This window comes from Drosophila melanogaster, chromosome 2L (assembly GCF_000001215.4).
Source record: "Drosophila melanogaster chromosome 2L".
Classification (NCBI taxonomy): Eukaryota; Metazoa; Arthropoda; class Insecta; order Diptera; family Drosophilidae; genus Drosophila; species Drosophila melanogaster.
The window spans coordinates 246,730-271,871 of NT_033779.5; the positions used below are offsets into that span (position 1 = coordinate 246,730).

Below are 25,142 nucleotides of genomic sequence, written 5' to 3' on the forward strand. Positions count from 1 at the left end.
TCGCTCTCTCAAGAGCGGTGTACCGGCTGAAATCGAGCGAGCGGCGAAAACACACGACAAAGAGAAACGAGAGAAAAAAAAAAACAACCCAACAAGTGAAACGAGCAAAAATTTTGTCGGCAGAGAAAAAAACAAAAAGCAAAAGCATGGCATAGCGTACGATAAAGAGCAAACCAAAAGCAAAGCATGTATATCACGTGCTGCGGCAGTGGATGGGAAGGGGCAGACGGCTGAGTGGGGGGCCGTGTGCCGGCCTTTGGCGGCAGAGCTGTCAGCGTCGTAGCCGACAACGAATAGCATGAAAGACAAACAGAAAGGAAAAGCGACTGAGAGACAAAACGACAGAACGACTGTTTCGTATAGAAAGAGAGTGGGAAACCGAGGTTGCGATGAGCCAGTCAAAACAAAAAGTGCGAAAAAGCCGAGGGAGCCAGGGCAGAAAAAGGAGAGATTAAAAAAGTTTACAAGGCTATGTACAAATTTGATAAGTTTATGGTAAGCAAAACTTATGACCTATATGAGCTGTTTCAGTCATTAGATGCAAATACAATTTCTAGAAAATTATGTTTACACATGTGCACTAGTAGGCAGTTTGTGAACTTTAAATAATTACATTTTTTCGAATCGAGAAAGTTGCGCTGTGCAATTGCTGTTGGGTGGTCATCAGATGAGAGAGATTGCAAGGGGAAAATCGCGAAATGAAGCAATGCAAAGAAAAGACGGCGAATGGCGGCGACAACATTACGGCGACAAGTACAAAACACGTATTATGCATGTGTGCGTGAGTTGGAGATTCGCATGATTCGTGCAAATTCGCCGCATAGTTGTTCCTGCTGTTTTATTCGCATTCGCATATCGTGATGCCTTTTGTTTGTACATGTGTATCTGTATCTGCATCTGTGTGTGTTTGTTGGCCTGGGTGTGCTGTATTTGTGAGTTGGGGTCGTCGTCGTTCATATGTTTGCCTTGTTGTTGCTGCCTGACGTTGTTTGGTCGGTTTTGATTCGGTGTTTTGGGACGGATGATATTATATGGTCGCTGGTCTCTGTCGCTGCCTTTGCCCGGTTTTCCGTCCATCGTTCGGTTCTCTCGCCCGTCATCACTCTTCTTGTTGAGCTCGTCGGTCATTTTGATTGGGTACAGTGGTACGTCAAAAGCCTGAACGGAACCTTACCAAAATCTTAACTACAGATTACCGAGTGATTATCCATCTGTTAACAGCAACACATTTAATATTTTAATAATTTCACAATACTTTTATTAAATTTATAATTTAATTCTGTAAAAACTAATATCCATATATTACCACCTATTTTACTTGCAGTCCGAGAAAAGAAAGCTTTACTATTGTTTCCCAATGATTTCTAACATACCCCCCACCAACCCAGCTGGTGTTCTTCAAATTTTCACGTCACATAAGTTATTTTTTCGCCTTTTACTTAAATTTTTTCGGCGAAGCCGAACGAAAACAAGAACAACTGTAAGCAATGAGTGGTGGAACTGCCCACTCGCCCCAACTTTAGCATTATTCGCATATTAACGAGTGGGGGAGGGAAGAATACGACGAGAGGCGAGGTGTAAAGGGAGAAAACAGGCGTGTGACGTTTTTTCGCTGCTTTTTCTTCTTCTTCGCCGAAAAGAGTTGATTGAAATTATTTCGCTGGCGTTTGTGTTTGTGACTTTTCGCTCAATTCGTTTATATGTCTGTGTTGCGTGTCTCGCTGAGTGTGTGTATCTGTTTTCGGTTAAAGATACATAATTATTTCTAAAAAGCATTTTCTGCCTGGCCATTGTTGTAAATCGCTCGCACTTTCACGACTCCGTTTGGAGAGGAGTACTTACATTAACAATTTACTTGAAAATAGTATTACTCACCATTTTTAAATTATTTTTTTGCTGCTAATCCATTTGACTTTATCTTGTTTATTATCGCAGGTTCTCACAATTTACAGTTCATTTGTACGGTTCACGTTGCTCTCTTTAGTTTTTTTTCTCCCGTTTTCTTTTGTTTTTCGGTTTGGTTTTTGGTCACGCAATCATTTTGGACGCAAGTTATCGATAGTTAAGCGCAACGAAATGACAGATGACGGCGAATGAAAGGGCAACAAGAAGCACAACAACAATGCTAATTCAAGTGTAGATACACATGCGAAATAATAATTGTAGCACAATTGCCGTTGCAAGAAGAAGACGCAATGGCAAAAACTACAAAAGCGCAACGGTTGCAATTGTGACTGTTGCTTCTTCTTCTCGCGGCCCGATTCCATCTCACTTACTCACTAACTCACACAAACGCGCGGTAATTACAATTAAAAGTAGTTTTTTACAGCCGAAAAGAAACAAAGAAATCGATAGATATTGCTGGAAATGAGGGGAAAAATCTCTGCGCCTTGGTAATTGCACCAGTAAAAAAAAGAAAAAAGACGAAGATGGAATGGAATGGAAAAAAATTGTTACAGCCGCCGAGTGGAAGAAGAAGAGATGCACAACAGACGACGCGACGCGTCGAGAGCGGCGACAAGCGCATGAATTTTACGCTCTCTCATCAATTGCGCGTCGTAGCGGCGGTGTGTGTGTAAGAGCAGACCAGCATATCAGAGAAAGAGTGGCCCGGCTAGAAAAACGTGTGTCCAAGCACTGCCAACTGTGAGTGTGTGCACCGAATGAGAAGAGAGCGAGTGGAGCGAGGAAGATGGAGGCAGACAGATGAGTTGACACAGCGACCGAAGCAGAGCAAAAACCAATCAAAGAGGAAGAGCCGCAAATGGGGATACCGTTGCATATGTGCACTGTATCTATGTGAGTGCTACTTTAGACTATCAATATAGAAATATTGATGACAGCTACAGTGCAGCTTGGACCAAGAACACCAAATTTGTTATAAAAAGAAAAAGATTGCACTCGAGTTGTTGGTTGTTTTGCAGCACAGATTAAATTTGTAGAAAAAACGAGGAGAAATTTTATCTGCAACAGAATCGTCTTCTCAAACCTGCGGATGTTTTGCTAGATTTTCGAGTAGTTTTCCTGTTTATTTCTTAAATTAAAATCGAGCCATTGAAATAAACCTAATCGAAAAATAAGACAATTAATTTGGGAATATGATTTGCACTTCGGTTTGTCCCATCGCAATAATAACAAACTGTGAAAAGAGCAACGAGAACGTCGACTGCGACGTTGGCAGAGCAACTGTAGCAATGGCCATTATGGTAGATGGATAAATGCGCCACGGGGCGTGAGTGAGGGTGGGGAGAGATTGTCTCCTGCACAGGTGCAAAATGTGCGGCGCTGCATCACCCGAATAATGTTGGCAACACTGCAGCGAAACGGGGCACAAATACATACACAAAATGTATGCTACAAGCGTTACGAGAAAAAAAGTCCTAGCTATAACCACCAACAGTTTTAATTTTTTTTGAGTAAAAAGCGGGAGTAAAGAATATGGCGAATAGAAGTTGGAGAAAGAAATCAAATGAGCAGGCAATAATCAACGTGATAATTACACTCAAACATGATGAAGACGAAAACGCAAGCGAGCATCGCACACATACACAAACTTCCCGATGATGACCATTTTTAATTGTATTAGACGGTCGCCGCTCACATTTTCGGATTTGATTTTCGATGTTCTTCGGCAATTTTGCCATTAATTATTCGCACACACACATACACGAACACAGGCGCATAGAGAAATGCACTTGGAACTGCGGGGGAAAAAACAATTGAAATTCGACGGCTGCTACTTTTCAGCTTTTCTTCGTAGTCTCGCGAAATATATTTCTTTTGCTTTGCCGTTTTTCTTTTCGTCTCGTCGCTTGTCTTCTTGCTCTTTTTGCTTTCTCTGTCTTACTCTCCACTCTCCTCTTTGCACATTTTTTCTTTTCAAGTGACTCGGTTTCGACCACTTTTCAAATGCTAATTTTGCTTAAAATACGCTCAACTCCGATCAGATTTGGTGCTTTTCCAGATGCCGGCACCCTGGCAAGCGTTTTAAAGCAATTTTTCTTAATTACTTTGCACTTTAAATTACCGTTTAACGCAAAATTCTAGCAGCAAATTTCAAGACAACGCGACACACACATCAAAGACCTCCATTTTGTTTTGTTGTTGTACGCTAGAGCTGGGACGAAAATCAATGTTGCCAGAAGTCCCGGATACCCGCCAATCGATGGTTCTTCTTTTTATGCCATCGATATATTATTTTAAATATCGCTACTGACATCACTAATGTACAAATGACAACAAACGGAAATATTATTTAACAAACAACTTAAAATTTAACGATAATTAGCATAGTCAATCGGGTATAGTTAGACATGTAGCTGCTGAAGTAAAACTGTCGACCTTTTCCTGGACCCAAACCACGTGCAGCCTAGACCCAAAACCATTACGTTACGTTAGCCGGCTTTCGTCGTAAAATCAAAACTAGCCAACTTATTAAAAAAGCTGATGTATTTTAGTTAAAGGCTACGCCACTTTAAGTCGTTTAATAGCGTGCTCAGTTCCGTCTTTGACTTCAAATGCATCCGCTTTTCCAATTTGCGGTTTTAGACCCTTCATTTCGTCTTCGGTGCTTTTCTCGTCCTCAGAGCTATCCGAGTATATTATGGGACCGTTTCCTTTGAGAAACATGATGGTTTTTCCCAGACGACGCGCCTCAGCCTTCAGGAAAAGTTCCCGGCAGTGCCCGTCCACAGCATTTTTCCCTTGGTCCTCTGATAGGCCGAAGATAAAGGCCCTTTAAAATGTTAGTACCAATTAGACTTCATCTTAAAGGTAATCTAGTTAGCTATATCTTACAAATTAGCAACGTCGTAAGGTCCTCTCAGCTGGAATTCGTGCGCCGCACCACTGCTGAAGATAACGTTCTTGGACTTCCCTTTGGTGCAATAGTTCTGGGCGATCTTTATCATGTCCTTCCTGTTATTCGAATCGCAGATAGATGGAGCGTATTTAATTTCGAAGAACATGCCCCGACGGACTGCCACCTGGTATGCTTTTCGGTTTACCAAGAGTCGGGACCCAGCCACAGGATCAAAAGTTATCAAGTCCCCATTGAAGGCAGTGCAGCAGTGCTTAGATGGTCCGTGTTAAATGATGATTTGAAGGTGGTACTTATAGTGACTTACCGTCAGGGCGGCATCTGTTTTCGGTTGGCCAGCGATGAGATTGAACTTCCGCAGATTATGGGAGACACTCTACAGCAACAAATACAAATTAACTTGCTATTATCCATCATCAAGTGTTCCTACCATCGCGTGGGCCACATTGACGTCTACGTAGAGAATGGTGATTCTCTGCAGGATTCTCAGCTTGTCCTGGAACTCCTTGCGCAGATGCTCGATCTTATGAGGCTCGGGAAACATCTCGGACCCACGTTTGCCCGGATCCTTTTTGCTGTGGTCGAAACTCTGGTCGATGGCCACTGTTTTGTAGCCCGCTGCAACGAGTATGTCGGATGTCGTGGGAATCTTCTGTATGGTCATTTGTTCTCACTCACTTTCCACCAGCTCGTTAAGCAGGGCCCGCAACACGGAGTCGTCCTTGTTGTATGGTATGCTGAAATCGTAAAATGGCCTTGTTTGCTCCATTTTAGGCTTTGTTTTGATTTTCGTTGCCCACAGCGTGCAACCGGTGTTTAGAGTGGCCAGCTTTCGCCAGATAATTGAAACACATTTTAGGGCACAAATAACACGGTCACACTAACAGTTTTTTTTTTTTACATAGGAAACTTTAAAAGTATAAATGCACAAATAGAATGGGTTCGCATAAATTGGCCAATTCAACCGGTTTGGGGTTTGCTTATGAAAGAAACCCGCCATGGAATCAAAAGTTTGAATGAAAACAATCAATGCGGTTTTTAAAACAAGCTTTTTTTTATTCGCAGTCATAGAAACAAAAACAAGAAGGGTGTTTCCTAAAGTACAGGTTTAAGGTCAAAGCGGCTCCTGCGCATCCGTTGGGGCTATCGTCAGGTCATCGTCTGAAGTTCTCGTCACCTTCTGGTGGTCCTGCGGGGCGATGTGCTCCTCAAAAAGCTTGGCCCTGGCTCGGCGGGATTTGATGAAGATCCCGTGACCAGGACAATCGCGATCGTTGTTGTAGCACCTGTCCTTGCAGCACACGCGGCACAGCTGGAACTCGCACTTGGATCCCTGGGGATTGGCGCATTCCGAGCAGTATTCCAGGCGCCTCTCGTGCCGATGCTGGATCTGGGCCTCCGTTTTGTTGGGTCTTCGCTGGCGTCTTCGAAGTTTCTTCATCCGTTTGCGGGAGATCTCCTTGCCGTCCTTGTCGAAGTACTGCCGCTTGGTTCGGTTGGGATCCTCAGCCTCGCGCACCTTTTCGGCAATCTTCTGGCGATGGGATTCGGGTGAGGCGCGTATATATGGTTGACACAGCCAGGGAGAAAGTGGCAGCTTTATTGGGGAATATAAAATATTCGTGTTATTTCAGATCCACTCTATTACAAAGATCCGTTCGAGCAACTTACATCTTCCTCTGATCCAGCAGCCATTTGTTCGGGCTCGTATGGCACCTCGCCCTTGTGGAACGGCTCGTATTTTGCCCGTACTTGTTGCACGACGGCTTGGAATTGCACGAGCTGATTTGCAGTGGCTAGGTATTGCCGTAACTCAGAGTTCTGCCGGATATTCATGCTACGAAATAGAGAATTGATTTTGAAAAATCGGTTTAGGTTCGGTAGTGTAGAGACTTACATGTGATGGAAGAGCTTGAAGAGATGTCCTCGTATAAAGGAACTCGGGCACGGATGGAGCTGAACGAGCTCCAAGTACTCATGGGCCATTTGCCAGACGGGCGGTGAGACTCCTTTAAAGATGGCCGGATTGTGCAGATTACCCTCGGCGCTCATTACACCATCGACTCCTGTTTCAGTCAGACAACGATGAACGTCGTCCAGGGCCAGGATGTTTCCGTTGGCAAGCATTGGAATCTTGATGTGCTGGCGCACATTCTTAATGTAGTTCCAATTAGCCACCCCGGTCAGCGGACCCTTCTGCTCTCTGGTCCTACCGTGGACAGTCAGAAGCTGGCAGCCGGCCGCCTCCAGCATCTTGGCATACCTAATGGTCTTCTCAAGGTCCTCGAAGATGCGAATCTTGCAAGTTACAGGAACGGCTAGTTTTGCGTGCAGTGTGCTCACTAGGATAATATAGCAGTTGCAATCACTAGTTCCATAAACAATCAAAGTAGCCTGTGCTACTCACCAATCTCTGTCAGCAGCTCCCACTCATCCTGCAGGAAGGATCCGTAGTGACCTCTCTTGGCAATGGCCTGGGGACAACCCAAATTTATGTCCACCGCGTCGCAGTGGTCCTGCGCCAGGAGTGCTGCATCCAGGATTTGTTGAGCATCGTTGCCACAGAACTGGATGATCAATGGCCTGTCCTCGGGACACGTCTGCAAGGCATCCTTGCGATACTTGGGGTCTGTGGCGAAGAGGTTCGCATGGTACATTGGCGAGTAGCAGAGTTCGGCGCCATAGCGTCGGCACAGCATTCGCCAGGCCAGCTCGCTTTGATCCACCATGGGAGCCACTACATAACGCGGGGATCCCAAGGAGGAGCGGTAGAAGTTGTATCCGGTGGGCTTGCTAGGTCTTTGGTGCGCGGCGTCTTCATCGTTCACCATGGCAAATTCAAATGAAATCTAAAAAAAAAGATTGGATTGATACGCCTATTGGCAAAAGTTGAAAATATTCCATGCGACAGTGATTATCGGCACCTTTCCCCAAGCCCAAATGACATTAGTCATCCCGCTAACGGGTTGACAAATACCCGCAATGCAGTCTAATATTGTGGCTCATTCTTTACCGGACAGCAGAGGGCTGGATTTCCCAAGGCACCTACGCATTTTCACAACTAGCTAATTAGCGCCACATTAGCGGCGAAAGGGAGCGGCCGAGCGAGCGACTGGGAAAAGCCACGCACAGTTGGGCAAAGCCAAACAAATTTGCATTGAGCTCACACAGGATGAAAACAGAAACGCGGAGCTAAGGGTCGCTGAAAGCCTACTCTATATTTTGTATAATTAGGATAGAATGTCATTTTTTAGATCTTGATAGAATAGGATTAATGCATGCCTTTTGCTCGAACCATCTGATTTCGTCCCGATTACTCTTGAAGACTCGTTTTTTGCATTAATTTTGTAATTTCACTTTTGTTGCATCTGCAACTGCAATTGCAACGTCTAATGTCTAGTGCTTGCTCGAGTTTGCTCCAATTAAATTTCTTCAACGACTACACCGGGTTTTCTTTAATACCTTCTCGTTTCGCTTTCGTTTTTGGGGCTTGGCCCAGGCATAGAAGCGTGAAAATTGCGCTCTAAGTCAATGCACATCAACAAAAGCAACAATTACGAGAAAAGCCGAACACCAACTACTGCCACAACATACAACAATGCGCACACTAATTGAGTTATTCAAGTTGTGCATGCAACTCAAAACTGAAAAGTTCAAACCCTTCTTTCCACCGGTTTATCGAAATTATCGGACTGCGTTGCACTGCATAAGGGGACACACGTAAGTTTAAAATGGTTTAATTGAAAGCATGAGGTCGAAAGGCTATGAATTCCCATTAAGTTAAAATACAACATTTAAGGTAACAACTATTAAAATTTTACCCTTATCAAGGCTGGTAACAAATGTTACCAAAAGTAACCATATGTATAATCACTAGTTCGTGTCCATATTATCCGGCAGTCTATTGGTGACGAAACGCACCTGCTTCTCAGCACATCCAAAAACAAGGTATCTCTGCTATCGCTTGCACAATAAGTTGCACAACTTGGCTCGATTCGAATTTTACTTTGCAGAATCGTAGACAAACGCAGTGAAAAAGAAAAAGTTTTCACATTGAAAGTTTACTGACCGGAAATGGCGTGCAATTTTATCAATGGCGAAGGCCGATTGTCATCTATATAGTAATCTTCTGCCTGCTTGCCAGGACTTTTCAGACTTTCCCTGTTGCTCAGGTTTTTTCGCTGACAATGCGCGGAGCCATTTCAAGGCAATGTCTGTAAGTAATTAAAGTTTAAATGGGCGGGAAACTTTCCGGCCCCCGAAAGTAAATTGCATAATAAGTGAACCGAAATAAAGTGCAGGCCCCAAAAAAAGGGGCGTGGCTGCCGTTTCGCTGCCAGCTGTTGGCTTCGTTATAATTATGCCCAAATTACAACGAAGTTACCAAATGAGGCGCCCATGGGGTCCTCCAGAAGCAGGAAGGGATCGGGCAGCCGCGGCTCTGGGCACTTGCAATTAAGAACTTTTCCAAAAGCGGAGGGGGAGATCAAGCCCAACTGCAGCATGAATCGGCAGAATGTACAAGTGATTTATAAGTTGCAAAGAAAATACATATTCCTTCAATAATTTGCTAGAAAAGGTTTCATTTGATCTATCATATATACATTTCCTATTTCTAAAGAAATATATTCTCTAAGTGATACAAAATGATAAGCGATAGTGGTCTTGGATGAACTTCTCCTGCAGTAGGTGCCAAAATATCTGGCCATCCCGTCCCCATTACCCTACTTCTATTCCAAGCCCAGCGGAGTAAATTACATAATTCGCAGTCCAGGCCCACAAATTCGGGCGGTTAGCCGCAGGGTGGCCAAAGTGTGCAATTGCGGAGACCGCAGACAGTTGGACTTTGTTTCGCATCTGCCGGATTCGGGAGCGACTAATTGAATCAGCCGCACACTGGCAATCGCTGTTCAAAGCTTTCGATTTCTGCGGCGCCCGGCCAAAGATAATTAATAATTTCCGCACCAATTAAGGCGGTCCAAGACCAAGAGCAGTTTCGGCTTTCACTGGATACCCCAGAACCAGGTGCGGGTTCACCCGACCATAGCTACCATCAACCTTCGGACACGCCTCCGAAGCCGCACATCGCATGCGGTGGAAATCAGCCAGGCCCCGGATCCTGCTTTGCCAATTTTCAAAGTGGCCCTACCAACGAATTCGTAGTGGGCGCAGTGGGTAATGTATTTATTTACTTCTAACCTTGCTACGCGTTGGTCAGGTGCCCTTTAAAATGCAAAACTGTAAAATCGTGTCACGAATCAAAACTCCAAATCGAAAATCCACTTTCGGTACTCTGAGATGGCAGATAAAGATGAAATATCAACCGGCCCAGGAGAAATGTGCCGATGCTCCCAGTTGCCCCTGCACTCACAACCTCCAATGCCACCCATGAGAAAACCATGACACCCAATCGAGCGGTGAGGGCCACTCCAGTTCCAGACTGCGAGCGAAGAAAACTCGATAAGAAATTGGCGTAGCACAAAAAAAATGTGAATTAACTCGCTTGCCATTCAACGAGGCGTTAAATCCTTTCGAGCAACAAAAATGGTTTAGAATGGATAAGAAGGGGAGTGACCTGCTGAGTTCGCCATTTCAACTTTGCCATCATCTCCGTCTAATTCTTCTCTGTGGTTCTGTTTTTGCGTGGCTCAATCCTACACCGCGACAAATGCGCATAGCACTGAGTTAGAAAAACTCTTTATTTTTCAGTCAGTAACCTAGGAGTTACAGTGGATATTCGGTTGCTGCGCACTTCTCCATTCGCCATTTCTTTTTTGTTGGTCTCACACTTGATTTGCTGGCGAACTTGTGCCGCGACAAGCAAAAGGAAAAGCTGAAATGGACAGGGGGCAAGGAGACGGGCTCACTCGAAATGGCGATGACAGCTCCAAAATATGACCTCATTCCCACACACAGACACACACACGCATGGGTTTTCCATGAGCTTTCCCAGCGAAAGTTGGCAAATGAATTTAAAACTCAATTCCAAATACAAAGCAGTTGATACACTTTTTACACTCTTAAATTTAAATATTGTATGTATTTTTTGTTTATATGATATTTTGGATTCGTATCAAGTGACAATTTCTGCATTTCCACTCAAACTGTCTCTACTTTATTCGCTTCCCCGTGCCCAGCAAATGCAGTGAAATTTCAAGTGGTCAAGAATGGGTTGCAAAATTGGACGGGGGGCACCGTTTGGTGTGGTCGGTTTAAGCACAAGCTTCTCAGCACCCTGTGGAAAACCTCCACCCCATTTGACATGCAAGTGGAAACTCCCCGTGGCGTGATGGCAATCAAATTGCAAAATAAAAACTCTCTTAGCGTGCAGGCGCAAAACGCAACACAATTTAAAGCACACAACTAAATTTAAGGAGCAGCAGCAAAACGGAAAATGGAAATTGTTCCCAGAATCGACCGTATTGTCCCTATGTCGGAGTGTCCTTTCTGAGTAAAGTAGCGCCAAATGTCTTTGAAGTGATGAAACGTGGTTATAGAAAATCAAACAATAAATTCAAAGTTAATAATTAGGAGGCTTAAAATGTTATACACATATAGAAATTGCCTTCAAGTATCCGCCATAAAGCCTTGTTCCTTGTGTCCGCAATCCGTTCGCTGACGTAATAGACCACAATAAAAGGCCGAAGTGTGTAGCCAGCTCGCATTTTAGCCGTTTCAAGGACATTGTGATGGCAGCTTGCCCCCAACGCTAAAGGGGCAAGGACTTGAGGAGATGATGCGACAATTTGGCGTCTTTGGATGGGCGTTTCCCCGCCAGCAAGACACAACTGAAATGCGGCCAAGTTATGAATGATATGCATGGCATATGGGGATCTCTGTTTGCCAGTCCTCAATCCTTGGAGCGGACTCAAAAGGGGCAGCCTCCTTTACTACTCCATCTTACCTTGAATCCCTACAAATTGGTTTATTAATTGATTCTAAGGCGCCAATGCCTCGGGTTGAGGGTTCCTTGACGCGATTCCCCTTCTTCCAGGTTATGTTCGCTTCCCACTTTTCATGAGACTAATGATGCCTGTCAGCCTTGAAATCCAGCTTACACAGGAAAACGACTTTAGAAAGACTCTTTCGCTATTAAAACGTTAATATTTATACTGCACATGTTTCTGTTTTGCTCTCTGTACATACGAACTTAAGCGGAGAACCAGATTCTTAGACTGTGCAAGTCCCAAATTGAAGGGTTGTTAGTGGGCCTTGTCTGGTAACTGACTGTCCTTGTATCATAGGTCTATATATGAAGGATGCGGATGAGCCTGGATCGTGTGCTTGTGCACTTAATTATATTTGCAGGCCCAGACGGTGAAGCTGGCGGTGACGTAGCTAAGAGAGGCAAAAGGACCAAATTGAACGTGAATTTTGTTGATTGACTTTCAGACAGAGCCAATGGACAGGAGTGCTCTTCGTCTATTTAGTGAGAGGGGAACATTAGATATAAGATTATCTAGTAAAAAATTTAAAAAAAAAAATATATATATATAAAAACTGGAATATTACTAGTCATTTTTTTTTTGCAAATTCAAAACGATTCATATTTCGTAGCTACTATTTTTGCCGCTGGTGTAGGCGCGCACACACACACACACAGTCAAGCGAACTGAGATACATAGATACCCCACAATGTAGTATCCTTGGGCACTTACAAATACACACTCCTTGTGTTTATCTGTTGCAAAGTGAGGAGCAAACAAACAAGCCAAATGACACGTAACCATAAATCCCCGGCATTTTATTGCCAACGCGTTAAGCTCTGCGTCTGTGTGGGTTAAGAGTTGCCACGGTGTGTGTGCGTGTGTGGCATGCGTTTGATTTGTTTTGGCGAGGCAAACATATGACACAAAAGACAGCTAGGCAGCATAAAAATACTACAACAATTTTCCTTGTTAATTTACGTGCAAGTATATATTTGCATAAATAATAAAAACAAGAAAAAAAAGTGCCACAGCAGAGAAGTTTTAATACCACAAGTGATGTATCGGGGGTTTCCCTTATTCCACTTCGCTTAACGAGCCTTCCAAGACCCAAAACAGGAGTTAATTTTTAATTCACCATCATCAATTAGCATAATTATATTATAGTACACCATAGTATCCCCATTTATTACTTTTGAAAACTAGTCAACCACTTACAGAAACCAGAACATTGCGCATACGCAGCGTGTACAACGGCGAGCAAACATGGCTGCAAAATACGCCACAGCACGATGAAAACGTCCACATGACCGGGGAAATGACTCAAAGCCCGGTGGAAGCCATAGAAACTATTCTCCATTCGGCTGGTAAATATTTAAAATGCCAACGAAAGGGGGTCAAAAGTCGCCTCTGAGCACCGACAATCAGCAATGATGAGCCACCCATGTGCCGCCTTGTTGCCAATGATAGTTTTATAGACACCTTGTTGTTGCAACACTCTGTTTGTTGTCTATCGTTTTTATTCCACTTTTCTGTGTGCTCTTTTTGCTAAGCGCACATTTCACGATTTAAGTTTTCTTGGGAGCGATTTACAAGTCACTTAATTGCTATGGGGCGGCGCACATAAGAAACTAACAAACTAAGCCAACATTATTTTATTTTTCATTGAACAATTTTTATTTTTTGTTTATGGTACAAAGCATAGTCTTTAAATGTCAAAATGTCTTCACATCGATTCATAGCATACTTTCTGGGGCTATAATCTTCTCATACATTCGTTTCTCGTTATGCGAACTCATACAAATTTTCGCATTTCTTCAATTAAATTTGTCTCCTGTTAGAATCTGTTTATTCACATTTTATCAAAATATATATAGGTTTTTTTTTATAATCGTGCTTTTATTTTTCACACTTAATTGGCCTGGCTAAATTATTATAATTATTGTTTACTTTTCAATCTTTAATTTGTTTTCGTACATTCTTTACCCGACTCCAGTCTCATAAACTTTTCTTATTCTTCTGTTTTTCCGTTTTCATTGATAATTTGTTTAAGCTTACGATACAGATAAAACTACCCAGAAGTGATACAAAGAGTCATTAACTAAATTGAAAGGCATATTAGACGGGCAGAGCGGTCGGATTCACCTAAGTCAGCATGTCCTGTACGTTCCACCTGGCTGATAATTCAACAAAGGAGCCGAGAGCCAGAAGTTCGTTGAACCAGCCAAAAGGGAAAAGCAAAGCAACTGAAAATGTCATTGCAGGGCACAAGGCGAAACAAAAGGAGTATGTTGGCCCAAGTGGACTGGGAGTTGGAGCTAACCTAACTACCAATGCTAATAACAGCTCGGAGAAGGGAAGGAACGGTTGGAGCAGGGGCAACTGTCTCCACTGGTGCGCCTTCGCACCCAATTCTGGCCCAATCAATCATGAGTCGTTTATCCTACAGGCAAACCGAGAAAGAAGAATACGACTTTTCAAGGAAGGTGTTGCTTTTACACTTGAATAAATGCATCTCGAAGTTTGTGGTAGTAATGCAATATACAAAGATATTTAGCTTTACAATTATGTGCAGAATAATCATAGTAGAAAGTGCCATATACAAAGACAGAAAATCATTAGGTATAACACCAAATTGGATATCAATTAGGACCAATTTAAATTCCAGTGCTTCTCTTTCTGTATGCCAAAAATGAAGAACAGTTTCGGCTTGCATGTCAAAAAAGCATAGCGACAGAGGGCAGAAAATGTTTTATAATTGATGCACGGCAATCACCAGGACGACAACTACAACAAAGGCAGCAAGAGTATTGCATTTGTTGCCATAGGGAAAGTCAGTCAAGTGGGAGCAGACCCCACCACCCCCCCACCCAAATTTGACGAGAATCTGAATATTTCTGCTTTATGCCTCGTAAACAAACTTCACCACCGGGAGTCAAGCTAAAAGTTCGAGGGTGTTGCCTGGCAGTCCGCTCTACGCCCCCACCTTTGGGGGGCGTGTCCAATAGCCAAGAGCTGGCGACATGACACGAACATGCAATTAAAGTCGAATATATTTTTATAAAAATAAATATCCGCTACGTCGCGCCATTTCACCTGTATATACCCTTTAAAGCAGTTTCGATTGGTAACGCCAAGTGCTATCAAATTAAACATTTTCAGACGGACATCAGCACACCCACGTCATCCCAAAAGAAAACACACCCACACACACAGCCACAGAGCGCCCTAAAAAGTATGCAGCGAGTTATGCTTGCGGAAATAAACGGTGGAAATGGGAACGGCAGGAAAATTGTTGCTCCAACCGTCTGTGCAGCACAGTGCGCATTGAAAATCCATTTACAGTCGCTGCATTATGTTATTTTGAGTCATTTACCAGGCGTCTGTCTCTTGTCACTGGAAACGAACTGAGCTCGACCCGAAGCCACCTGCAAAAATGCATGTCAGCTGGGAGTCAAGTCCTCTTTTGGATACGGGCTCAATGACACTATTCTAACCATCATTTCCCGAATCCATGAAAGGGGTCCTTCGCGAGGCAGCAACATTTGCAAGGCAAGTTGCATACAATCCGCCGACAGGCGGACTCAACTAAAACTTGTTAATTGGAAACAAAGCTATGAGGAGCGTCTTGGATAGCGGAACAAATTCGGTTTACTACTATAACATCAGTATATTGAAAGGCCACAGCACCGTTTGCCAGTTTAAAAAAGTTCACCAAAATTAAAGTAAGCGTAGAATGAATGGGTATTCTGAGTAGACAATTCGTGATTGAAAATAAATTGTTTCCAAAAAATGTTCAAAACGAATCTGAAAGAATCTTTTCTTGAAGAACACAAATTGAAAGTTTGTATTGAGGGTAACATATTGATTCAGAATGGTCACTAGTCGGAACTGAGAGCACTAAAGCTCAACCTCGAACTCAACGGGAACGTCCCAAACACAAAGCGATTCTTTCTCTACCAATCCATCTATCTGACACCACTGCCACTCCCACCTGCTCAACTCCAGCCGGTTAAAAATGGACTTTCCCCGCTGTCAGTTTCAATAACATGAACCACCGACTGTCTGGGGCAATAAAAAGCAGGAGCACCACCTGAATCCCGGAGTGTCATGTGCGTAGTCGGTACGGCTGTCTATCCTTGTCTATCCTATTATAACATTGCCTTTAAGCCCTGGTAGCAGTCCGACTGACAACTGAGGAGGATGAGCACATGCACTCATCCAATGACGCTTTTGACGCGGTTCCATTTCCCATTTTCCCGACTTGCGTCGCTTTAATTATTCAGTTTTGGAATATTTAATGGGCCGAGGGACAGTCGTCAAAATCAAGTTTAGAACCCAAGACAATTGCCATCGTCATGTTTTTTATGGGAATTGAGATCGAATCAAAACATTTGCGTAACAATTTGGCAACATGCTGAATTTCCTTCTCTTTGGTTGTGGGATGATGAAACGGATTCAGATACAACCGAAGCTTCAGCTGCAGATACAATACGTAATAAACCGACGCCTTTGCTTGCACGCTTTCCAAAATGAAAATCAATACTAGCAAAGGGGTGGGTGCGGAAAAATGAGTAGTCACCCAGCTCGAACTCTTGAGTACATTCTGTTGCATATTTTATCAACTCAACTGCGAAGTCATTCAAAGGTTGGTAAATACATGTTTAGTTTGGAAGAAAGCAGCTCGATGCATTTGGGGACTCAAAATTTCATCTTTTGATGATTAAGTTAGAAAAGAGAAATATAAGATTCTATTTCGAAATTCCGCTGGTCGTCAGCAACGCGGGTTTTTTTTATACTTTCTTATATGCTATAAAATAATTTGAGTTGGGAGCAATTGTGATTGACTTTCTTAAAATACTATCTTTAAATAAGAGATTACAATTAAACAATATAAATAAAGCCGTTGATTGCCACCTATTAAAATTAGCAGTAAAACTAATAACGTAGCAAACGTGAAAGAGGACACAAAATTCCGTCTCTGCAATAAATCCACATCAGACTCTTCATAAACCAAATATGCAATCCAAAAACTCAGACAATGGAACTTCGACCAAAAGCGGTAATTAAGTTTGGCAATGAAACCGCATCGCATCAAAGGCAATTTCCTTTCCAGGCCCCGACAGTTAACCTCCCAATCCACTCCCACTCCTCCTCGTGCGTAATTGATTTTAGTTATGACTTTCCACGCTTATGTGCGAATTAATTGATTTCCGAAACTTCAACAGAACTGCTTCGGTTGCGGGTCGCGGGGACTATGGCTAAGGTTAAAGCTAACCTAAGGACTAAAGAGAAACAGACACTCATCTAGGTGCTGCTCGAATTGGAGCTGAGACTCTGCAGGGAACTGTTGGATGCGGAATTCCTCAGCGTTTCCCCTGCCAAGCTGCACAGATTCTGGACTAGAAGTGCCGAGGAGTTCGCAGATCCTGAGTTGCGATTAAGCATAGGCGAGGACATGGCTTTGGCCGGATTGGAGTTCGAGTTGGCTAGATTCTGGTGGTGGTGCCTCAGGGGCTGGGGCGAGGTTGGATTTGACAGGCCGGACTCGTGGATGGGCGATAGTGTGGGAGATCGTGTCCGCAAGAAGTGCTTCCGCCTCTGTCGGCGATAGACATTCCCGAAACTGGGCAACGTTCGGCTGTTGGTCTGGCTGTTATGCTGACTGTGCTGCAAATTGCTGGCGAACCCCAAGGTTTCAGCCAACTCCGCCAGCTCTTGGGTGGTCTGGTTCATTTTTCTCCTCGTAGGCGGTGGCAGAGCAGGCGGCAAGGTCAGCGTATAGGTGGTCACGCTGTCATCCCTTATCACGGATGTGGGCAGCAGCATCAGCTCCTTTTTGCCGCACGAAGGGCTCGTGCTGGTGCTCAGGTCGCTGCTCTCCAAGGAACTTCTGCTTGGCGAACTTGCGGGCGGGGTTGGAGTGGCAGTCGAATTAGCATAGCCACGTCCAGCTGCCTGCAATTGCAGCGGACGTATTTGATTTTGTTTTATTGCAGAGCCACCGATATTCTGGTGCTCTTTGGCAGCGATACCATGATGGGCCCCATGGCGACAGCGTGGTCTTCGATAGCGTCCCAGTAGGCGCAGCATGTAGCGGAGACGGGAACTTCTAGGTGGCGTAGGAGTGGCTGTTGTTGCCTTCAGAGGCAGCTCCTGGTCCAAGCCGCCGTTTAGCGTGCGTATGAATTGGATAGGCAGTTCCTGGGCGTTTAACTTGGCTGCCGCTGCTGCTTCCTCGCTTTCGCGAAACGTTAGGGCAGCAAGAAGGTCATTAGGCAAGTCGGGGCTATCTGGAACCGCGGCACAGCAATTCCATTTCCTTCGCCACCGCTGATGCTTGGAAATATTCCCGGCTGCTGTGGCCGAAGCGGAGGAGCCGCCAGTTTGACTGGTTAATGTGCGAGTGCTACTGCTTCCACCGGCGCTGCTTACAGCTCCTGAAGATCCTGTCCCTGGTCCTGATCCTCTTCTTAGGCGGAATGTGCAGAGAGTACATTGCTCGGTGTACTGCAGATAAGTCGCTGGTCTCAGATGACGTGGCTCGGCTGAGATCAACGATCCTTTAGCCAAACTCACCCTGCGCTGCAGGGAACTAGCTGCAAAGCTAGAGCAACAATGGAAGCTACTCAGAGTATCCGGTTCAACTTGGATTTGCGGAACTGCCTCCTCCAGAAGCGAGCAAACATAGATGGCCTGCCCGCTCTGGTGGAACTCCCTGGAGCTGGCACAGCAATGCAACCGCAGGGATTGCTCTGTTTGACCAACCGATTCCTGTGAGTGCTGGCTTGGATGTGGGGCACTGGAACAGCAGTAGAGCTGCTGACCTCCTGGCAAGGACTTGGACGGATTATGTGGCTCGGGCAATGAAGCCGAGAAGTGCACGTTGCCATTTTTGGGCGCCCGCACGCCGGGAGCTCCCTCCAGAAGCTGCTTGGTCTTGGCATCCTGAGCCTGACGGTGGTTTCTAATGTATTCATAGGTGGTCAGTCCCAGGAACGAGATGTAGATGTGAAAGAAGCATAGGTGGAGCAACAAACCCGCACTCACTGCGGCGAGCAGTCCCAGAACTCCCAGCAGAAACATGAAAATGGTTTCATTTAATCCAATTCCGGTCACTACTGGCTGCGTTTCGGTGTGATTCGTGGGGCTAATTCCAGGCCGCGTTGCGCTTGCTTCTATAATAGCTGTAAAATTCTCCAGAAGGGTGGGCAGTGTCGAGATGGTCATATTTGCCTGCTCCTCGTCCCACATTTCCTGATGAACGTCCTCCTCCGAAGTGTGCTGCTCTATCAGCATCATGGTGCCGTTGCTCAGGCTTAGGGTGATGTTTATGAAGTCGCCGCTTTCAATTGTGTGGCTCGACTCCGTGGGGCACCAGTAGAAGCTTAACCAGTCTGGTTGGATATAGTAAAAAACGATCTGGGCCACCACCGCGGCCACGATGACCAGGGTGGCCACCACAGCGCTGACCACGCACATCAGGAAGGCCACATAGTTACGCGATCCGATGCAGTGGTTCAGCCACTTGCAGTGGTGATCAAACTTGCCCACGCACTTGTTGCACACGGAACAGTGCTTGGTGCGGTTCGAAGAGGTCCGGATGTTGCACAGATGGCACCTCCCGTTTTCTATTACGTGACTGTGCTTCGACCGGTCAAATTCTGGGACAATCCGATCGTTGCGATGCACTCGCCGCAACTCCTTGTCCGCAGGATCTGTCAGTAAAGCCGTCAAATGAGAGGCGATGTGCACCAGATAGAGCCCGGTGATTAGTCCGTAGAGCGGTCCTTGTATGCGGGCATGAAAGGCCGGAATGAGCACCCAGTAGCTAGCCACTCCAAACAGGAGGAGGACGAGCCAACCAAAAATTTGGAGGGGATGCAGTGGCAGCTGTAATCCGTGTAGTCGTCTACCCTTCCGGTGCTGGACATCAGCGATGTTACTCTGGTAGCTCACCAGCTGCGAGAGCCGGCACAAGTGCAGGGGTTTTTTATTTGTCTCAGCCTGTTCACCCGGAATTATATTTTCTGGGGAATCTTCACTTCCCAGGGAATGGGGCTTCCGTACTGGAGTCACTACTCCCTTTGCGGGACTTTCGCTGTGCGACTCCGTCAAGCCGGCAGTGCTTATGGTTATGATGTGATCCGTCTCCGACCTGACGCCGTAGGCTCCTTTGGGTCCCGACTTTAGTCCAGCTGCTGTTGTGGACATTGTGTTATTGGGCCTGGAGATAATGGCTCTGATGATGATGATGATGTGTGAATGATGAAAGGACCTGCTTGACAGCTGTACATTACATTTAATGCTAGACCACGCCCTCGACGAATGATGCAATCCAGAAATGGGAAGAATTCATATAATTCCCAACCGATTTTGCAGCATGTTTTAATGGTTTGATTGCGGATTACAAAAGTGTATTAGGCATCCTTAAACAGTTTTGAAGTTGTAGCTTTAGAGTCCAATTAAATGTTGTTGCCTTTTTATTGTCTTCTTTTAAATTTGCACTACTTCACTTTGCCTGCCATTTAATATTGCATCCTTCGATTGGCTTATTTTTACGGACGAAGCTTTTTATAAATAATCTTCTCCACAACAGTTTTTTATGTTGATTTTGTTCTCTCCGTCCGTCACACACATACACACAATTTTATAGTTATATATTTTCATTTGTTGTTGCGAAGTACAAATGGCGCAGTTATAGGTTCGTACGTATATTTATTTTCGTTTTTCGCTTAAGTCCACTTTGTTGTTGTCGTCCCTGAGAGGGGGTGGTTACTCTGGCAGCGGGCGCAGAAAAACAGGATGTTCGCCACCCCCCTTTTTGCGGAATTCCTCTCTATGGTTTTCCTTCTCGTTTTGCTATTTGTTTGTCTCCCACACATACACAGAGACAGGAAAGCGCAGGGACGCAGGGACGCATAGCCGTCCCGAGGTAAAATAACAGTAGAACTGGCGAAGGCATTCGCGCTTACCGTTACTTGAGCGCACGAAAACGAACAACCGACTCCTTCGACCGACGCGACCAAACGAAACAACTCCGCACAGAGTAACCAACTTGGAAGCTCGTATCGTTGATTTAAAACGAACGGTGCTGCAGCACTCAGAAAAATAACGACATTAAGTGCAAAACTGATAGTGGAAACTGTAGTGAAACGTACTTCTTTATATATAATGCTGAATTCCATAAATTCGTATAAGTTTTATATAATATATTACATTTACATTTTCAAGTAGAATTTTTTTCAGTGCTCCCTTATGTTCGACCAGGTTTGACGACCATTTCGCATTGCTAAAGCAACGGAGTTGCTTTTTTCTGTTGTCAAACAGAAACAGATGGGTTTAAAAAACAGTGAACTATGTAAGCTAGTGTTCTAAGCTCAATTTCTCTCCCGTGGTTCGAAGTCGCTCTCAAACACCGAACCGAAAGCTTCGTCTGATTGAAAACAAAAAGCCTACCAGTTGAACGACGACGCTTTTCAATCTATAGTGGCAAGCAACCAGAGGAGGGTGAAAGGGAGAGTTGAGGACAGCTGTGTGCGGTTTTGCCGGTATTGTAAGTCATAGGAAAATTATTAGCGGGAGAGGATTTTCATTGGCCCACCAAGGGGGTTTTAAGAAAAAGGGCACCCACACTCAATTTACTTAAAATTCTATATCAGAATTTACGTTACAAGTCAAAGGCCTGAATTGATATGTGGCCAAGACATATTGTTAATAACTGTCTGCTTAGTTGCATTCAACGAATGTGGTAAACAGCCTGCCACTTATTATATTATCATTGTGTGTACCACATGTCTATAAACGTTGTCTCAATAAAAGTTAAAGCACTACTTTTGATTCCCAAAACTAACTAGCCATTTAGCCGAATGACTCACGCAGCCATCCCTAGGGACCCATATCACAGGAGGAAGTAACTATTTTGAAACGCTAAATGGAAATAGGAACACAGACGACCGCTAGCGATTGGCACGCACCTTTCATTTTCCAGCATAAGTTTGCCTGTTTTCGGATGCCACCATCATTTTTTATTTATTCCATCGGCAGCGGGGTCGGAAAGTAAGAGGGGTGTCCTAGGTGTTAGATGAAATGGAAAGTACACTCGAGAGAATATTTGGAGCACGTGCTGCAGCAAGTACATTTCAGCACTTGATGTGATTTTATTTACATGGAAGACGGCTAGTGAGAGTGGGTGTTCTTTTCCAAGGAAAGCCCTACGCAGACATGTTGGCGCCGGACCGAACGATTGGTAAATATTTATGCCCGAGATGCCCGCATCTAGAATCATCCACGGACGCCAAACTGGGTCAGCGGTCGGAAAAAGCGGGTGGAACATAAGCCCGGATAGAGACAGCGAAATATTGAGGAGGATAGTCAACCGAGGATTTATGTAAGCCGAACTAACGCCCTGGAATCTGCTGGAGCCAGGGTAATGACAGCTTCGATCCCGATTCGGCCTCTTAGGATGGGACCACAGATTCATGCAGATAGCTATAAAACGGTTGTTGAGACTGCTTAAGAATATATATATTTTATATTGCAAACTATTGACTAAAGTCAATATACAATCGGCAGGGAAAAAGTATAGAATATTGTTAAAGTAGGCGGGGCTACTACATTTTCATAAGGCACTGTTCGAAATTAGTTTTCTTGGAACGCTCAGAGAGTAAATGTTAAGCACAAATAATTTAGGCTACTGTAAGTTTAGAGCGACAAGATGATCGATATTTTGTCGCTGCCGCGGCGAAATAAGGTGTCCGGAAACCCGGCCCTGCTAAAGATGATCTCCTACAAGACTGGACTACCCATCAACAGTCTACCCGGATGGGAGCTGATCCCTCTTAATTGCAAGCTGCCAATGCTCAAATGTCCCGGCAATCAGGTCATATTCTCCAAGAACAAGATCGGACAGGACGTAAGTGCTACCAGTAGAAAATCAGCTAGAACCTTACTTTATCATCATCATTCATACATATCCACCAGTTCAAGAGCGGTAAACAGGAGTTTGAGTGTTCCGTTACCGAACACATCCCGGAGTACAATCCGCTACACGACTCCAACCTAAAGACGTTCTACTCCAATGAGCGTAATCTGAAGCGGTTGAGGGAAAACGGTGAGATAACGCAGGACAACGATGTAATATGCAATCTGAAGGACTTCAATCAGCATCGCCAGGAGCTGCACAAATCGCAGTTGTACTACATTTTGCAGGCATACAAGCGGCGCGAGTCGGAGCAATATGATCGAATGCTGATCGCCAACGCGGAGTCCATCACAAAAAAGGATCACCAGAATCTCGCAGCCCGTCACCAGTGCACTGAGGAGGTTCTTGCCAGAAAGAAACTACAGGAGCAGGAACGCCACGAAAGAAAGGTCCATCTGCTGAATATCACATATGAGAAGTTTAAGCGCTTAGAGAACCTGGCCACCATGCAGAATATGTTGCTGGAGCACCGCAAGATGCTGACAAACATGCGTGTAGCTGCCCACATAAGCATGTGCCAGGATTTGATGAGAAAGCTATTGATCAAACAGAAGAAGCTCTTCCAGTTCAAAAAGGATCGGTTCAACAAAAACATGCGAATCCTGAGGAAACAACGGCTGGTAAAGAACACTGAGCACCAGATTCAGTCGTGGAGGAAGCGACTTGATGAGCGAATTGCTAATCAGCGTAGGATCGAATACCTCCTGCAGGAGGTGGAAAAAGAGCGAGAGGCGTTTATAGACAGGCACAAGGCTCATTACAGAGAAAAGTGGCAACGGATTCAGGACGAGATTAAGGAAAGAGCTCAAAAGGCCATCACTGCTCGTCAGCCCAAAAGAAAGCGCCGCAAGAAGAAGAAGTCGACACTTCAGGAACGCAAGCCATCATTCTGCGATGAGTATCAGGCCACCTTTGAGGGATTGTTAGACAGTGATCTTTGTTACGCCTTGAATGCAGCCATTGCCATGGAGGGTCAGACCGCTCTCAGCTTCGCACCAGACGACCCCATCTATAAGGCGGCACAATATATACTGGACTACATAATTTCTGGTTTAAACGACGATCTCAGCGAGGATGAGTGTGCCTTGCAGGTGCTGATCTCGCGCATTAAGGATTTTGTCTGCGATGCAAAGAAATATGTGCACTACGTAAGTGTTAATAGCAGTCCCTCTTGACATACCACTAATTCATTCCGCCTGCAGAAAGCTTATCAGATCATTGGATTCGCCAGAGACCACAAAGCCATGGAAGTGCCTCCGTCGATGGCCAAACAGCCGAAAAACCACTCGCGCGCCTCCCATGTATCATTTAGCGGTGTAGCCAGCACCATTGGCGTGGGCAGCTACGAGATTCATCCGTTCGTGGACGTCCGCCCGTGCAGCGAACGTCGGGCCACTCCGGCGGGATCATTAGCCTCTCTGGTTGTCAGCCAGATCGGCGAACAGGTAATACAGGACAAGGTGCGCCTGCCGCATCTAAATCGCAACCAGATCGTGTTCATAGAGCACTACCTGGTGAAGTTTAAGCGGGATCTATTGGTGGGTCTGGACAAGCTGGTATTTGCAGCGATTCAGTGCCACTTTGAAAACCGTATGATGGAGGTACGAGAGGAGCTCCTTCTGCTTGACAGGAACTATTTGTTCGAGCAGATTGCCAGGGGTATCCTCAGCTATGCGGTTAATCCGCTCAACTATCAGTCGGTGCTTAAGCTGGCCGTGAGCGTCCAGTCGTGTGAAATCATCTGGGAGCTGCAGCAGACGATGCTCAAGCCAGGCATCGATCCCCGGGGCCAGAATCACCCAGTGTCCTGCGGCACCGAGCAGGAACGCGAGACCCTGGCTCTCTGCATACCCTAGGATCCTGTCAAGCAGACAGGGCAAGGAAAATTGATCTTAAAGCAGGATGCCTTAGCTCTGGCGGGAAGTAGCCCTAAAAATTACTTGTATATTTCGTTTCCGAGGCACTTACATACTTCAGAGTCCAGGAATATTCATTTTCAATATGATGTCCTAAATTTATGTACTATGTTTTCTTTTATCGTTTAAAATGCTTCCTTATAAATAAGTTGAGTATAACTTTAAAAATCAGACACCTGGATCCTTTAGTTAAAAACTCAAAGCTCTTGAGATTTAATCGTAGAAAACCAATAAATTTAGGTAAATACACTTACCCAAAAGTTTTTTGCAAAGTTTTTTCACTGAGTTTCATACGTTTTTCCTAGTAAACACTATTAATTTGATTTTTTATTCAAAAGCGTGGAAGCAACAGCTGGCAAAACACAAAACCAGGGCTGCGTCGGCTGATACATTTCGATAAATAGGTCTGCCCTGGTTATCGATATTATTCCCCGGTATGTATTGTACAAAAATTAATTCAACTTCATTCTCGTTTTAAACAACAGAGGCGTAATTCC

At 44.8% G+C, this 25,142-nt stretch overlaps 5 protein-coding genes and 2 long non-coding RNA genes across 15 annotated transcripts in view; 3 read left to right on the forward strand and 4 right to left on the reverse strand.

Annotated features, from left to right (window-relative positions):
* kis (kismet) overlaps window positions 1-4,094 on the reverse strand; it is a 40,089-nt gene extending 35,995 nt beyond the window's left edge. For all 5 annotated transcript variants that reach the window (NM_001258890.1, NM_078717.3, NM_001144289.2 and 2 more), the window contains exon 1: window positions 4,028-4,094. The gene's annotated coding sequence lies outside the window, so the exon portion shown is untranslated. The remainder of the gene's footprint in view (window positions 1-4,027) is intronic.
* On the forward strand, window positions 2,180-3,083 carry lncRNA:CR44218 (long non-coding RNA:CR44218). The gene has a single exon (NR_073677.1). It is a non-coding gene; the product is annotated as a long non-coding RNA:CR44218 (long non-coding RNA).
* Window positions 4,095-4,309: 215 nt separating the features above from the next.
* On the reverse strand, window positions 4,310-5,644 carry Rpp30 (RNaseP protein p30). 2 transcript variants are annotated; one of them, NM_001272879.1, is made up of 5 exons: window positions 5,498-5,644; window positions 5,250-5,437; window positions 5,127-5,195; window positions 4,798-5,072; window positions 4,310-4,735 (listed from the first exon to the last, which is right to left on the reverse strand). In NM_001272879.1, exons 1-5 carry the CDS (start codon window positions 5,586-5,588, stop codon window positions 4,465-4,467), a joined length of 894 nt encoding a protein of 297 aa, NP_001259808.1. In that variant the 5' UTR covers window positions 5,589-5,644; the 3' UTR covers window positions 4,310-4,464. The 2 variants fall into 2 exon arrangements, with proteins under 2 accessions (NP_001259808.1, NP_524749.1); NM_080010.4 differs by having other exon boundaries at window positions 4,434-4,735.
* Window positions 5,645-5,859: 215 nt separating this feature from the next.
* Window positions 5,860-25,015, reverse strand: Dus1 (Dihydrouridine synthase 1). 3 transcript variants are annotated; one of them, NM_134663.4, is made up of 5 exons: window positions 24,900-25,015; window positions 7,227-7,668; window positions 6,717-7,161; window positions 6,491-6,656; window positions 5,860-6,416 (listed from the first exon to the last, which is right to left on the reverse strand). In NM_134663.4, the coding sequence occupies exons 2-5, from the start codon at window positions 7,648-7,650 to the stop codon at window positions 5,934-5,936; spliced, it is 1,518 nt and encodes a 505-aa protein (NP_608507.1). In that variant the 5' UTR covers window positions 7,651-7,668; window positions 24,900-25,015; the 3' UTR covers window positions 5,860-5,933. The 3 variants fall into 3 exon arrangements, with proteins under 3 accessions (NP_608507.1, NP_722619.1, NP_001259809.1); NM_164377.3 differs by having other exon boundaries at window positions 7,227-7,695; NM_001272880.1 differs by lacking the exon at window positions 24,900-25,015 and adding an exon at window positions 7,833-8,021.
* Window positions 13,220-20,776, reverse strand: CG17075 (uncharacterized protein). Of its 2 annotated transcripts, none has more exons than NM_001258892.2 (1): window positions 13,220-20,776. In NM_001258892.2, exon 1 carries the CDS (start codon window positions 19,957-19,959, stop codon window positions 17,053-17,055), a length of 2,907 nt encoding a protein of 968 aa, NP_001245821.1. In that variant the 5' UTR covers window positions 19,960-20,776; the 3' UTR covers window positions 13,220-17,052. The 2 variants fall into 2 exon arrangements, with proteins under 2 accessions (NP_001245821.1, NP_608508.1); NM_134664.2 differs by having other exon boundaries at window positions 16,737-20,776.
* On the forward strand, window positions 15,474-16,274 carry lncRNA:CR44219 (long non-coding RNA:CR44219). Its single transcript, NR_073678.1, has 2 exons — window positions 15,474-15,868; window positions 15,916-16,274. It is a non-coding gene; the product is annotated as a long non-coding RNA:CR44219 (long non-coding RNA).
* Window positions 22,359-24,897, forward strand: CG3345 (uncharacterized protein). Its single transcript, NM_134665.2, has 3 exons — window positions 22,359-22,660; window positions 22,729-23,877; window positions 23,932-24,897. The coding sequence occupies exons 1-3, from the start codon at window positions 22,463-22,465 to the stop codon at window positions 24,583-24,585; spliced, it is 2,001 nt and encodes a 666-aa protein (NP_608509.1). The 5' UTR covers window positions 22,359-22,462; the 3' UTR covers window positions 24,586-24,897.
* Window positions 25,016-25,142: the final 127 nt, after the last annotated feature.